General features: G+C 40.4%; 1 protein-coding gene across 4 annotated transcripts in view; it reads left to right on the top strand.

Annotated features, from left to right (window-relative positions):
- lrch2 (leucine-rich repeats and calponin homology (CH) domain containing 2) overlaps window positions 1–16,024 on the top strand; it is a 94,682-nt gene extending 78,658 nt beyond the window's left edge. For all 4 annotated transcript variants that reach the window (XM_042091950.1, XM_042091949.1, XM_042091948.1 and 1 more), the window contains 3 exons: window positions 7,953–8,090; window positions 11,197–11,274; window positions 12,490–16,024. In XM_042091950.1, the coding sequence (XP_041947884.1) occupies window positions 7,953–8,090; window positions 11,197–11,274; window positions 12,490–12,609 (336 nt within the window). In that variant the 3' untranslated portion in view covers window positions 12,610–16,024. The remainder of the gene's footprint in view (window positions 1–7,952; window positions 8,091–11,196; window positions 11,275–12,489) is intronic.
- The last annotated feature ends 441 nt before the right edge of the window (window positions 16,025–16,465 follow it).

Here is a 16,465-nt window from a genome sequence, read left to right as displayed (position 1 = left end):
ATTTGCACTAACAATAACGGACAAAAGCTCTTCAACTTTAGCCCGTTAAAATGTGTATGAACAGTCTAGCGACGCATTTCATCATGTCAGTTATTTGCACCACTGGTTAGATGTAAAACAGCATTTCGTTTCAGACTAGGCTACTGTTACTTAATTTGTGCATTAACAATAACGTTTCAGACTACTGTTACTTAATTTGTGCATTGACAATAAAGTATTACATGAACTAAAGATGACTAAAATCTTATGTAGAAGAAGAAACATTCACAAAAAATCCATCCATCCAAAAATGACCTTTGTTTTTGATAGCTGTTGAAAACGGCATGGAACTGACAGAGATGTTTTTGTTTAAAAATACATAAAAAATAAATAAATAAATAAATAACATTATGCTGATACCTTTTGCTTTTCCCAAATACAATGTAGCCTACAGGTGTAAGTGACCTTTCATCAATCCAGTTGCAATGGATGAACTGTGATGAACTGCCCTACTTGTGATTGTTTAGAGATTTTAAAGGTTTTATAACAATTCTACATCTTCTTTGGCTATTCTACAATCTATTCACCTTTTCAGCACCAGTAGGGTACTTTCTGTGCAGCCGCACACACACACTCAGGCATGCCAAACAAGCATACACAAAAGTTTCAAGAGTGGGGGATGGAGTAAAATATGGAGACAAATTGAAGTGTGATTTATTTTCGCGGAACGGATGTACAGGACTGAGCGGCGGTCATATTTTGTACCGCTATGCGGTACATCTAGTATTAATTTAATAATTGACCATTTTTGTCAGAGCTTCCCCTGTTCCAAAGAGCAGCAATTGCCACTGCTATAGTGGTGACTTCTGTAGACTCCTCAGATGCCAGGAACTGCTGGGAAAGGGCATCTGGTTTGCCGTTCTTAGAGCCGGGGCGATAGGACAGAATAAAATTATCGGGCCAAGAAGAGTGCCTAGCGGGCCTGGCGGGATGGAGGCGTCTTGCAGACCTGATATACTCAAGGTTCTTGTGATCTGTCCATACCAGAATGGAGGTGACTGGATCAGGCTGAGTAAGGATGGGAGCAGTAGTGAACCACCTCTTAAGTTCTAAGAATGCCTTCTCAGCAGCTGGACTCCAAGAGAACCTCAGCTTGGAGGAAATCAGGGCAGTGAGGGGTGCAGCCAGGGTACAGAAGTTACGCACGAAACGGCGATAGAAATTGGCAAACCCCACAAAACGTGATGTGGGTTGGGACCAATCCTCTACCGCCTTGACCTTCTGGTAATCTATCTGAATTCCTCCTGCTGTGATGACATATCCCAAGAATAATGTGAAACATCCAAAAATCTGGTTCTCCAAGAGGCGCTGAAGCACTCGTCATACATGATGGATGTGTTCCGAGAGAGATGTAGACAATATCAGGATGAGGGAGGTGGCCCTTGTCTTGCTAAATACGGTCTTAAGATCTTAAGAATCCAGATATTTCGGAGGAACAGCAGACAAGTCAGGGAAATCATCTGGGGGTCAAAGAACAGAGTCTGGTGCAGACTGAGCTCTAGATTGTGGATTGTGTTGTGCCAGCTGGGGGGGGTGTCCTGGAATGACAGATGCCTGAGGTGAGTCAATCAGATGGAACACAATATTCTCCCGCTGATTACCAGAGATGAGAAGACGCACCAGAGCTATAGTGTGGTTTATCTGGGCAAGCCTGACTCAAATTAGGGCATTGGCTTCCAGGGGTGTTGAGGGGATGCATAGCTTGGCAACAAGACCTACATTGATAAAATTCCCTTCTGCCCCCCATGAGTACTGAAACAGTTTGATCCTCTGAGAACAAAAATGCTGAAAATAGTGTGCGAGAGGTAGGGAAGTGAGAGAGAGGAGTAATTAAACCTTCATGGCATAGGCCACTATACCCCCTGTGAGCTAAACTATTAACATTATTTAATGTCATTACATTGTTTTGGTGGTGGTCTAATTGAGTGCCCACCCCTTTAAAGATGCAAGAGAGTAATTTGATTTCTGAGGAAGGCTTGCTTGAGTTTGGAAAAATAGTTGTGTATAATGCATAAGGATATGTGGATGCAATTCATTAGTCTAGTCTTGCCATTAGTTAAACTAAATAAATAGAAAATGGAATAGAAAGGATACTCTATGGCTAAGTAAAAATGTATAGAGACCATGTAGAATGCTGCAATTCCAAAACCGCACTCCACAGTGTAGCAACCTCACCCCAGAACATGTAGATATTAGGCAGGGCTATGTTCATTTTTCTGAATAAGAACATATAGACTAACCAACCTGTAACTTTAGGAAGTCGCTGGTTCAGGCAGTTGTTTAATGGTCACGTTTTTTTTGTGTGTGTGTGTATGTGTGTCCAGCCCATTTTTTCAAAGTAGCCTACATGTCTTGAAATGACTTCATTGAGGAATTTATTAGGTCTGCTGTGTGTGTGTTGTCATAATGCGTGTGGTTTGGGGGCGGCCAGGTGACGTCCGGGTTAAATGAATAAATGATTATTGTTCATTAACGTTACTGAAAGTCGATTAAGACAATTCCTGTAAATTTGCAACCCTACCTGACAGTGAGCATCTGTAAAGCCTTAACGTGTCAAGTCAAGTCAAGTCAAGTCAACTTTATTTCTATAGCACATTTAAAAACAACTGAGTTGAACCAAAGTGCTTACAAACAAACATAAAACAATGACAATGGTACAACAACAATATAACATGGGGGGAAAATAAATAAATAATTGAAATAATACACAAATTGGTCAAAAATAAAATAAAGAATAAAGAGTGTGTGTGTGGGGGGGGGGGGGGGGTATTAAGGTAGATTAAAAGCTTGGGAGAAAATGAAAGTCTTTAAGTTAGACTTAAAGCAGTCAATGGTTGGAGAGGACTTAATATGTACAGGTAGGCTATTCCAGAGTTGGGGGGCAACAACAGAGAAGGCTCTATCACCCTTAGTCTTAAGGCGTGTTTTGGGGATATAGAGAAGATTCTGAGATGAAGACCTAAGTGATCTTGGAGTGCTGTAAGGAATTAGTAGGTCACCTATGTAACTGGGTGCCAAACCACTGAGGGCTTTGAAGACAAAAAGTAACATTTTAAACTTAACTCTGTGCTCCACAGGTAACCAGTGCAGCTTAGCCAACACAGGAGTTATATGCTCACGTTTCTTAGAGCCACTTAATAATCTAGCTGCTGCATTTTGAACTAGCTGAAGTCTGTTGAGAGTGGAGTGGGTCAGGCCTGCATATAATGAATTACAATAATCTAGTCTAGAAGTTATGAAAGCATGTATAAGAGTTTCAAGATCGGAGAAGGACAAAAAGGGCTTCAGTTTTGCAATGGTTCTTAACTGGAAAAAGCTGCCTTTGACCACACTATTTATTTGCTTATTAAAATTTAAAGAGGAGTCAAAGAAAACCCCAAGATTCTTTACTTCACTGTGGCAGTTTGCAGAGAGAGGTCCTAGTGCATTTTTCAAGATAGAAACATCACTTGGAGGGCCAAAAATAATTATATCAGTTTTACTTTCGTTCAGATGAAGAAAATTTCTTGCCATCCAGCATTTGATGTCACTGAGACAGTTAAAAATATTCTCCAAAGAACAAATGCCATTAGTGTTAACAGGCAGGTAAAACTGAGTGTCATCTGCATAGCAGTGATACTGAATGTTATACTTTTTAAAAATTGAGCCAAGGGGTAGCATATAAAGAGAGAATAAAAGAGGGCCCAAAATGGAACCCTGAGGAACACCACACTTTATAAGGGCAGAGGAAGAGGAGAAATTGCCTAAACTAACTGAAAATGATCTATCACTAAGATAAGAAGAGAACCATTGCAGAACAGAACCCTGGAGACCAACTTCAACCTCCAAGCGTTTTAATAGGATGTTATGGTCAATGGTGTCAAATGCTGCACTCAGATCAAGAAGCACCAAGAGGGCGCAAGATCCAGAATCAACTGCTAAGAGGATGTCGTTTTGGACTTTAAGCAAGGCCGATTCAGTGCTGTGCAGAGATCTAAAACCTGATTGGAATTTATCACATATATTGAACTCACTCAGATAAGAAGAAACCTGAGAGAGGACAACCTTTTCTAGTATCTTTGACAGAAAAGGTAATTTAGAAATAGGCCTATAATTCTTCAGGTCACTGGGCTCAAGGTTAGGTTTCTTAAGTAAAGGTTGCACAATTGCACGTTTAAAACCTGAGGGGACCACTCCATTGGTTAGTGAGTGATTAATTATGGCCAATACAAGAGGGCAGATGATGGTAAAAACTTCTTTAAAAAGGCGTGCAGGTAAAACATCTAAGTGGCAGGATGTAGATTTCATATGGGAGACCACCTCAGAAAGCTGGGAGGAAGATATAGCCTGAAACTGTTGGAGGCAGCTAGGTGAAAGTTCTATCACTGAGGGATCCGAATCTGGAGGTGAGATTTGAGATTTTATTTTGTCAATTTTATCGATGAAGAAGTTGAGGAACTTCTCACAGATTTCTGTTGAAGGGGCAAGAGTAGATGACGCAGAGGCAGGATTTATAATAGAGTTAATGGTATTAAATAAAACTTTTGGCCTATGAGCATTATTGTTGATAAGCTGAGCATAATACTCAACCTTTGCTGCCTTAACAGAGTTTTGGTAGGTCTTTAGAGAATCTCTGAAAAGGTCATAGAAGACCTGAAGCTTCTCTTTTTTCCATTTGCGCTCTGCTTTCCTGCAAGATTTTCTGACAGAACGGGTCGTGGCATTTAACCATGGAGTGGTGATAGTTTTGACACGCTTTTGTTTTAGTGGGGCAACACAGTCTAAGGTCTCAAGACATGATGCATTAAAGAGAGTGACTAATTTTTCAATGTCAGAGCAGGTGGAAATAGCAACAGAGATAGTAGGTGAGTGAGAGAGGATGAAAGTATTAGAGAATGTTGTGGCTGTGGTGGAATTAATAGAACGGGCAAAGGAATAGGACTTAGGGGGAGATACAGGGGGACCAAACAAAATAGATTCAAATAAAATCAAAAAATGATCAGAGACCCCAACATCCATAATTTCTAAGTTGGAAACATTGAAACCATAAGACAATACTAGGTCTAATGTGTGGCCTTTCTGATGCGTCGGGGCCATAACAGATTGCACAAGATTGAAAGAGTCCACAAGGCATAAAAAGTCCTTAACCAAAGGTTTTGATGGGCAACAGATGTGAATGTTAAAATCCCCTAAAATCATGAAATTGTCAGAGCGAGAGGCCATAAAAGATAGTAGATCAGCAAATTCATGAATGAAATTACAATTAAGCTTAATTTTTGGTGGTCGGTAAACTAATGCACAGAGAAGGGTGGCATTTATCTTTACAAGCTGTACCTCAAAAGTGGAGAACATATCAATTTGTACAATTTCTACATTTAAAGTTGTTATTATAAACAGTGACCAGACCACCTCCACGACCAGTAGCCCTAGGGGAATTCATGAAGCTGCAGTGAGGAGGTTGTGTGACTCCTTGGTCTCAAACTATGCCGTGTCAGTCAAGTCAAGTCAAGTCAAGTTTATTTATATAGCACATTTCATACACAGAGGTCATTCAATGTGCTTTACATAAACAAAACCAAACGATAATAACAAATAAAAGCATAGAAGGGCGATATAGTCAAAGAATAGTTAAAAGGTAAAGATCATAATAAAAGGAAAACATAAAACACAAGGTAAAATCATTTAAAAATAAAGAATAATTAGTAAGCAAAAACAAAGGCAAAAGTAGTAAAAAAAGTAAAAGACAAAGTAGAATAATTATCGAGGCAGATTCAGAATTTGTAACTCGGCACAGTTAGCAGAAAGCGTCTGAGAACAGTTTGGTCTTAAGTCTAGATTTAAAACTGGCTACAGTTGGGGCCTTTTTAATGTCATCCGAAAGTTGGTTCCACAGCTGAGCCGCATAGCAGCTAAAAGCTGCTTCACCATGTTTAGTTCTAACTGTAGGTTTTACTAGCAGGTTTTTCACCTGGGACCTGAGAGGACGAGAAGGTGTGTACTGCTGAAGCATGTCTGACAAGTATTTAGGTCCTGCTCCATTTACTGATTTATAAACAAGCAATAGTGCTTTAAAGTCAATTCTGTGACTTACTGGAAGCCAGTGCAAGGACTTAAGAATTGGAGTAATGTGGTCAGTTCTTTTAGTTTTTGTTAGAGTCCTAGCTGCTGCATTTTGTATCACCTGAAGCTGTTTAATAGTCTTTTTAGGAAGGCCTGTGAACAGTCCATTGCAGTAATCAACCCTGCTGGAGATAAATGCATGAATGAGTTTTTCTAAGTCATGTTTTGACATCAGCCCTCTGAGTTTGACAATATTTTTGAGGTGGTAAAAAGCTGATTTAGTTATCGCTTTCATGTGGCTGTTGAAATTTAGATCACTGTCAATTAATACACCAAGGTTTTTAACAGTATCCTTTGCCTTCAACCCTTTTGTGTCAAGGAGAGTGGCAACCCTAAGTCTTTCCTCATTTTTACCAAATATAATTACTTCAGTTTTTTCTTTGTTCAGCTGAAGAAAATTTTGAGACATCCAGGTGTTGATTTGTTCTATACACTGACACATAGATTCAAGAGGACCATAGTTGTTTGGTGATAGAGCTAAGTAAATTTGTGTGTCATCTGCATAGCTATGATATGAAATCAAATTATTTTGAATGATTTGTCCAAGTGGGAGCATATAGAGGTTGAATAATAGTGGCCCCAAGATCGACCCCTGGGGAACACCACAGGTCAAGGACGTTGGTGTTGAGGTACAGTTTCCGATGGCAACAAAGAAGCTCCTTTCTTGTAGATAAAGGTCAGGACCTTGTGTCAGGACCTTGAATTGGAGGGAATTTGGCCTGAATTTGGTGTTGATAGTAATAAAGTGTAGGGAGATGTAGGGTATGGTGAATGCAGAAAACAAAAAACATCTGGGTGGCAGACGACCGAAAAATGAGCACAAATATAAATGTTCTCGGTAACACTTTATTTTAATGTGCCGCTGTTACAGTGTACCTGCCTAATTAGGTACAGTGGTACAACCTGTGTAACAACATGTACTATCAGGTACTATCATTGTACGTGCATTATGTATTTGTGGGTACTTACATATAGTTGTTACATTGTAATACTGAGTGCTTTTACAAAACTTTGCCAATTTGCCTAAATTTTCATCAGAGGCAAAGAGCTGACCTGAGACCTGCTGGATGGGGTAAATCTGCCCATGATAGATTTGATATACAAACCATTCTTAGCTCCAGTCAAGGCCTCATTGTCTTCAGTGTACATGTAACAGCTGTGCTGCTACAACCTTGTTACTCTTTGATACAGTGGAATAAACCTATTAAGTGTACCAGTTAATTACTTACATGTGACATGTATGTTGTGTCTTCGATGTCTTGGAACAGGTCTACTAATACTAATAAAAAGTCTACAATGTAACAACTATATGTAGGTACCCACAAATACATAATGCAAGTACAATGATAGTACCTGATAGTACATGTTGTTACACAGGTTGTACCACTGTACCTAATTAGGTAGGTACACTGTAATAGCGACACATTAAAATAAAGTGTTACCATGTTCTCCAATGAATTCCAGACCTGGCCACCGCTCTTGGAAGTTGCATGATTGGTTTTCTCGGTAGGGACTCACTACTTCTTTGCTGTATAGCTATGCTAGGTGAATGATTCACCTATTACAAGTTCGTTTACCATCCAATTGGCCTCATACTGTAAAGGTGAAAATCTTGCATAGTGTTCTTTTAAAACATAGTAATGCAAAACACTGCAAAAATGATGTGAGTTTTAAGGGTTAACAGCTGCTTACTCTGCTAGTACAGTATGTGGTATCCATAAACATGCAACTACTCATAATCCCCTACAAAGTGAAGGCTTTCTGTTTCACAGTAGCAGTGCATCAAGCATGGCTCTCTCTCTTACTCTCTTCAGAATCTGGAGTCCAGGCTGAAGGTCCTGTTGCCAGATGACGTTGGGGCAGCGTTGATGGACGGTGTGGTGCTATGCCATCTAGCAAACCATATCAAGCCTCGCTCTGTGGCCAGTATCCACGTGCCCTCTCCTGCAGTGGTAAGCCCGCGCATCCCTGTGCTAACACACATACCAGTAGTCTACCAACCACAATCATGAGCACAGTTTGTCACCCATACTGCATGAGGGAGATAGATTTACAGTTCTGCCACGAGTAGGGATTGTTGGATTGTCTGGATTTACAGTTTTTTTCAATCGCTAACAAGCGCTTACCCATACTTCAGATACTTTTTCTAAACACAGACTCACACCTACAAAACACAATTGGCCAAATGGATATTTTTCTTCTCAAAAACATTTTTTGTTAAACACATACTAACACATCTTTTTCTGCACACACTAACTTTACCGAAACACTGGAAATCTGACTCAAAATGAAATTATTCAGTCAAAGAATAACTTTTCACTTCACAAGGTACATGCAGTCAATCAAAGTACACAAGGTTTAAAAATACTGGCTATTGTTGACATTACAAAAACTGCATAGACTTTTATGTTTCAGTTTTACAGGTATTTGCATGCAAAACATGCAATCAACCATTTCTACACTACATTTCTTGGTTGGGAACTGTATGTCCACATGTAATGTTCACATTCAAAAGTATTCCAGTAAAAAGCAAATCAGTTTTTTTCCTCTAACTGTTTATTACAGGAGGTACAGTAGAAATACTGTTTACAGTTTTACAGTATTGCTTACAGTGAACAAAATATCCATGAAACACACGAGCATTCTGAACAAAAAAAACAACAGCAAAAAGCCCAGATAAAAAGGACTTTTGGCCGTCGTAGCCCCTTGCGTTGGCCGTGAGGCCCCTTTGAAAATCAGAGGTTTACAGGCCACGGTGGCCTTGGTGCCCCCTTCTTTCAATATTCTGCTTTGCGTCCTACTAATAGCGATTTTTATTTAGCCTGTGGCCTGTCAAAATAATCTTAGCATTCACAGCGCAAATTAATTTAGTCATTTACGCAGTGGAGAAAGTGGCAGCGCAAGAAAGAAAGTGCGTCCAAATTCACCCATTCTCAGTTGAACTACTCGCGAAGTAGCCTATTCATCACACAGACATCACACGTATCACATGAAAGAGCTTTTTCTCAGCTTTTAAACGATGTTAGCCGATAATTGCTGTGTTGAATGGTTCGCGAGAAAAGTAAATAATATAATTCAATTTAATCATACATTCTACTGAAGGTTTTGCGTCCCATGATCTCCACACCCATTCATCTCGGTGTAATACTTTACGAACCCTTCTTTTAACACATGACAACCCATATATCAGAATAAACAGGAGACCTTACCGAACACAAAGGTGTAAAGGAGTCCCCTGTACAGTTAGCCGTTCCAGAGTAATCCAGTTTTGAATTTGCAGTAAAGTTCGACATACATGGATGTCTCCAAATTTGGGCTTTAAGTTTTACAATGTGTTTAAATTGTTCCACATGATTTCATAATGGGTCAAATACAAAATAAATGTTACAAATATCGCCTATATATTGATAAATCAGAGGACAGCTGACTAAGAGTTTGTAAAAGTAGCCTTAATGATCACAAAATGCTAAGCATGCATCTAGGCTATTTGAGTTTCTTAAAGCTGAGCTGTGCTTAAATTGTTCAATACATGATTTCATAACAGGCCAAATATAAAATAAATGTTATATATAGCCTAGATATCTGTAAATATTAGATAGTCAGATGATTTACAGTTCTATGTAATATGTCATGTTTTCATTTCATGTTTTTGTAATGTTTCATACAGTGATGCAGGTCTACTGCAGTGAATAGGCTAAATACAACTTTGATCATTTTTATAGCCTACTACTAATAGTTAACTTTGGCCTCGGTACCCTGACATGTGGCCTTTGTGCCCCCCACCAAATATGCCCAACTGAAGGCCAAGTGGCCTTGCCCCCAGAATGGTGAAATTCCAAGCCTGGTGTTAACATTCGTAAATACTGCAAAAACAATCCATAATTTTGTTGGGAGGTATAGCTTGTTTGTTAAGAAAATGTAAGCATTGTGGAAATGTGTTCACTGACTGCATATTGTGTGAAAACGACATGAAATGTATGAATGGTATGGCCACAAAAGACCGATGCTGTGCTAATTGTGTTTAGAGTTTTGAAAATGTGAAAACTGGTTAGACAAACGCTTGTTAGGAACTGAAAAAAACTGTAATAGGCACTGAGATGGAGCCTATTGTTGCTGCACCAGTTCTATGTAATATGTCATGTTGAAAACTGGTCATGTGGTTAGTAGTAGGCCTACGGCCTACTACTAACCACAGCCATCTAGACAGCACAGAACAGACAGACAGAACCAGTTTTCTTGGGGATTAGTAAAACTATATATTTTTGGAAACCTAACCTTGGATCTGGAAAATGGTGTACTTTTACATTAAAAACACCATAAGCCAATTTTGGAGTTTATTGCCTTGAAATTAAAATGAAAGTAAATCTGAATGAAAACGTATTTCTCCAAAAGTCCTTCTCCAAAAGTGTGTTTTTCATCACTATATGAATTATGAAGTTTCTTGAATAAACTAGATGTACCACATACTGGTACAAAATATGGCCGCTGCTCAGTTCTGCACATTCTTAAGCAAAAATAAGTCACGCTTGCCAATTTGTCTTCATGTCATACTCCATCCCCTACTCTTGCAAGTCATGTACATGTAAGTGTGTGTGTGTGTGTGTGTTTGCTTCTGTGTGCATGTGTGCTCTCTCATGAGTGTGTGTGCGTGTTTGTGTGTGTGGGGGGGGGATTTCAACATCCACATTTTAATTACCCCCTACAGGCAACCCTTCACTCAACACCACACCACCAACTGAGATTGTGCTGTCTAGATGGCTGTGGTTAGTAGTAGGCCTACGGCTGTTAACGAGAAGTGTATAGCCTAGTGTATAGCCTTTTATTTAGCATGTAGGCCTATTTTTTTCCCTTATAAAAAGTGAAGGGGACAACTGCGGGTGTCATAGCCTCCGTATCCCCGTGCCACCGGCGTGCCTGGTTTTTATAATGCCCCCAAAAATTGAACGAAATTACACAAGGAAACTGACTACTTGTGGAGCACCATTATTGACTGATTGAACTGTGAAAAATTAAGACACATTCATATCTTTTTTGACGTATCCCTTTGTCTTTCATCAGCCAAAACTCAGCATGGCCAAATGTCGTCGGAATGTGGAAAACTTCCTGGATGCCTGCAAGAAACTTGGTGTGCCACAGGTATGCCTCAATCCACTTGCCCCTCAACCAGACTGTATTTTCTTACGTTCTCAACGTATACAAGCATGTTGTGCTCTCAGATTGAATTTGGGCATTGCTCCAGTTCCCAGACGCCAGTGCTGCACATTTTGAAAAAAAAAAAAACACTTGAAAATTGGCAAACTGGCTGATGATCTCATCTTTTACCATCAATGCCTTTTTAAGGATATATTTAAGCAATATAGCACGAGTGAGAGTGGGGTTGGTCATGGATATTCCCACGGGTGTTGTTCGGCCGTAGCCACGAGGCCGGAGGCCGAGTGGCGCAGGCAACAACAGCCGTGGGAATATCCATGACCAATCCCACGATCACGAGTGCTATATTGCTTTTATACAACAATTCTACCACAAACTAAATAATCTGAAAACACCCCATTATTGTTTAAAAATGTTAATTTCGACATCGTTCTTACGCATCAAAAAATAGTTCCCTTTTCAATAGACAGCGTCTTGGTTGCTAGGTAACCAACATTCCAGACCCCTCGTTACAGGTCTTTGTGGTTTACATGTCTTCTTGAAAGAAATGTTGAAATCACATTCATATCTAGGTTTGCTGCATGCATGTTACAAGGACACTGGGCCATGTCATGTAAGGGACATGGTACTGCAAAAAAACGGAAACATAGTCTACATTGCAGAACCACTCAACTTTATTAATGTATAGTGAATAAATGTTACACTACTGTGCACAGCCTGACGTGACGATGCTAGCACGTTAGCAGCGGTTAGCTAATTATGCTAACGTTTGTTATCTACAAGTCTCCTCCAAGTGACAATCATATTATACACAATGCTGGCAATGCTGAGAACAATTAGCATCCTCGTTTATCTTACTTACATTGAGTTGACTGTGTGGCTTAATCCACAGATGTGGTGAAGCACTGTTTCGTTATGGTTTGCTAAGGAGTAACCCATTGCTTGAAATAGTGGAGAGCTGGGTCTCAAATCTTCGCATTGTATCGCGGAGTGATTTATTATTAACTGTGCTGAGTCTGAGTTGAAATGTCCAGGGATATTCCAACTCATGGAACGTCTCTCGGCCAATCAGAAACAAATAAATAGTTCCATAGAACCCAATTGTTGTATAAAATGCTGTATACAAGATGTACAGTGAGGTGAAACTGAAGTACACTAATTAGAGAGTTTCTAAAACCATGGGTGTGTTTCCTTCTTTAGGATAAGCTGTGTCTGCCTCACCACATCCTGGAGGAGAGAGGCCTGGTGAAGGTGGGAGTGACCATTCAGGCTCTACTGGAGCTACCAGTCTCCAAGCCCCCCCAGCTGTCTACAATGTAGCCCCCAGTGCCAGCCCCTCACCCACACACACACCACCACCACCACCACCATCATCATCAGTGTGCTTTCTCTCCAGACTCTGTTGTACTCCATCACCATTTGAGGTGGCTAACACAGCACACGCTACGATAACAAGGGGTGAGAGGTCTGCAGAAACCATCCACCCAGCCGCCACTGGTAGACACACTGACTATCTGCACTAGACCTCAGTGACCCACCGGTGACCTCTCCACCGTCTTACATTTACCACACCTCCTGCTAGTCTGCCAAGTGCCGGGTCGCACCCCAGGAGTCCCTCTGGAGGAGAGACCCGTGATCTACTCTGCCCTCCGCTGTGGGCTGGTCAGCCCCTCGGACTGAGGCAAAGGCCCCCTCTGCAATCCGAACTGTCCCTCGCCCTCCCAAAGCTGGTTGAATTTGGAGCGAGTGCCTGCCTGCACCCTCCTGCATGACGTCAGCTGGACTCCACCAAGCACGTCTCTCGCCTCTACCCACTGTACGTGGGAGCGTGTGTTGGTGAGAGTGTATGTGTGTGTGTGTGCATGTGTGTGTGTGTGTGTGTGTGTGTGTGTAACTGTGTAAGAAAGACAGACAGGTGAACATGTGGGGGGATTTGGGAGTGTTTGTAGCCATGATTGTAATAGTTCAGGCTTTTATTTCAGAGGATGACAAGAAAACAGAAACAAACAAAATAAACATCATAAAGACACATAATGACAGACATGGCATAGGACAGAGAAAGGTCACTGACTATCTGCGAATGTCTACAACAGCAAAATAGTTTCACCATGGCAATCTGTCTTCCGATGAATACTTATGTGACAATAGAGATCTTTGCTGTGCAAAACAAAGATTTTAGAACGCTATGCTCTAAGATATTTGCCGTGCACAGTGCTGGGTAGATGTGGAATTGAAGCAAGGTTGGTCTGAATCCTGAAAGACCAATTCTGTACAGTCAAAGGTTCTCCCAACGGGAACTGCATGCAAGCATACTACCTATAGTTATACAGACACTCAAAACTCATTTTTTAAATCAACATTTTTAATCCCTAGTTTTTAAAGTGTTTTATTTGCCAGGAACATGTCTCCTATTTTATATTTCTCATATCAGAACAGGCCTACAACTGCCATGTTACCGCCCCCAGTTGCCATGGATACCGTAGCTGAAACGCCCCCCGTGGGGGAAAATGTTCGATTTATCTAGCGATTTTGCCCATTGACTCTAATTGTGTGCTGTTAGCATGTTTTCTCCCAACGTGGGGGCAGTAACCTTTCTGCCAACTGTATCTATAGTGGCGGTGAAATAGTCCATCCATGTTGTGCAGTGCACACACACACATAAATTCACATGCATATAAACACCCTCTTCACACACACACGAGGTGCACAAGAGTCACATTATGCTGGCGTGCTGTGTTGATATTGGCTGTGTTTAGATTGCTGTCACCTTAAGAACCAGAGGGCAAAACTGGGAATGATTGCCAGTGTGAAACGGTTTTGTCTCATGATTGAACAAGTGGTGCAGTGTGTACAGGACAGTGAGTGTGTGAACACACCAATACTGAGATTATGGTGTTCATGCTTTATTTCCTTTTCTTTTCCATCTTGATGTGCTGGTTGTGTGCTTTGGCATAAGAAACAGTACATTGTGCACAGGGAATAGTGTGGTGTGCTCCAAGCAATGTGTCTCTTGTCATATTTACCTTTTGGATCATTTCCAAAAGGTTTGATTGGGATCAGTTTTTTTTATATATGTCAGTGGTTTTGTACAGTATGTATCTACTGTACATGACTGCAAGCCCAGGTGCCTTGGGCAGCACTCAAGCAAACACCACCAAAATGTGTGGACCGCCAAAACGCTTAAGGATCTTTTTTTCTCCCAGGATACGAAATTATGTGTGCGGAATTATGTACATCAAATGTTTTATTTTACTGGTTGTTATTCTTTACTGCAGTTGATGTGGTTTTGTTTGCTTTGTTTCTTTGAAGTTGTTTTTGTATTTTTGATGAACCTCCACTCTTATGGTCTTTTTAGCTTTATCCTTGTCAGTTTGAAAGTTACAAGTACAAGTGGAACACGAATCCTGGTTACAGTATTCCTGAAAGCCCTCCCAGGGTGCATTATTTTTCAGATTTCCCCTGCCTTTGAGCTGTGTCGGTTTGCTTGGTGGCCTGCTTTGTTGCATGGGCCACCCAGTCTTCAGACATAGACCTGAGAGAGAGAGAAAGAGTGTGTGTATGTGCTATGTGCATGTATGAGTCTACTTAGCCTTCAGATGTAATTTCTTTCTAAGCGGGTCATATAGCTCAGTGGTTTTGACCATGTCCTGACCTCAAGGTTTAGTTATTCTTGGTCATTCAGCAGGATATGAATCAGCGAGAGAAAAAGGAGTCAGTGCTAAATCAACACATTCCTTTTGATGTCTCATATTTTACTTAATTTAACACTAGTACAGTATTTTGTTTCTCCAGTGCTGTGCACATGGTATTGGGCATCTACAGTATGAGATGGGTAGATAAAAATAATTTTTATTACAAAAATAGCCCAATCAATGACATTTTTGCATCTGGAAAAAAGCTCCAGAACTAGTATAACATGAGACTGTCTAGAACAGCTGTAGCTGTAGCCCTCTGTGTGTAGGTGTGTGTACTGTATGTGTGTGTGTGTGTGAGAGAGAGAGAGAGAGAGAGTGTATGTGCAGGTGTGTGTCCAGTTTGTGTTCTTCATATGCATTACCTCTAGGTTCTCCATGACAGCTGTTGTCATAACCACCACAGGCGTCTTTTCCAGTGTGCCATAATGTTCTTGTGAGAACAACCACAAGTAGTGTGTTCCATCCACTGCCTTCGCTCATTCCTCTGGACAACCGTGGCCATTTCATTTACTCCCACACACTGTACATGATTTCTTAGTCTTAGCCTTTTTTTTGCACTGTCAAGCTGCCTTCACTGACACTGGAAAGACTTTAAAAATGTTTCCCGTCTGCTCAGGCCCACTGTGAAGTAGTTCTAGAGCAGATCTGGTCTCTGGTGCTGGCACTGTTCTGCATGCCTGGAGCCAGATCAGTCGCTACCAGAACCAACAGGTGAGTGAGACTTCTCTTCACAAAGGAAAGTGATCAGACCTGCCACCTCAGTCATGTATTCCCTTTCACTAGAGTTTTTTTTTTCATGTAAATATATTTATTCCATTTTGTTTTATATTTGGAAGAGATGCCGTTTGCCTACACTATATGGCTGAGTGCATTCAAATGTGTTGTGTATATAACTGTTTTTTTATGAAACGGATTGATTGCATGTCTGGACTCCATCAAACCCTTCTATGTGTACATATTCTCTGTATAAAATACTAGGAGGTTCTTTAAAAAAGTTTCAAGTTGAAAAAAAAAAGAGAATAAAATGGTCTTTTCCACATCTCTAGAAGACCTTTGTCATTATTGTGTTTAGTTTTGTATATCACACTGTAGCAGCTAATAATGTAATAACAGCCACTAACATAATCATTTTAATATAATAAAGCAAATAATGTAATAACTTGCCTATACTGTAATTATTGGCTGGTTAATACGTTATTCGCTGGGTAAAAAAAACTTTGAAAATCTAATAACTGCAGCCAATTACTGGTATGTAATAACATACTGATATCACTTTGTTTAAAGTTCATTTACTGGTTATAAATCACCATGTCACCACGGCACTGCACTTAGCTTTCAAATACATGCGTAAAAACATGACAATACAATTGCGGTCATATACAAGTTGTCAATTTTTTATTTTTATTTTTGTCTGATTTTTCTTGGTCAACGATTCACGGTACACCAAAACACTGGGGCTCATGAAACTTGGTGGGCATGTA

Source organism: Alosa sapidissima, chromosome 5 (genome assembly GCF_018492685.1).
Source record: "Alosa sapidissima isolate fAloSap1 chromosome 5, fAloSap1.pri, whole genome shotgun sequence".
Classification (NCBI taxonomy): Eukaryota; Metazoa; Chordata; class Actinopteri; order Clupeiformes; family Clupeidae; genus Alosa; species Alosa sapidissima.
The sequence above is the reverse complement of the archived record's forward strand: the minus strand, read 5'-3'. Positions and strand labels throughout refer to the sequence as shown.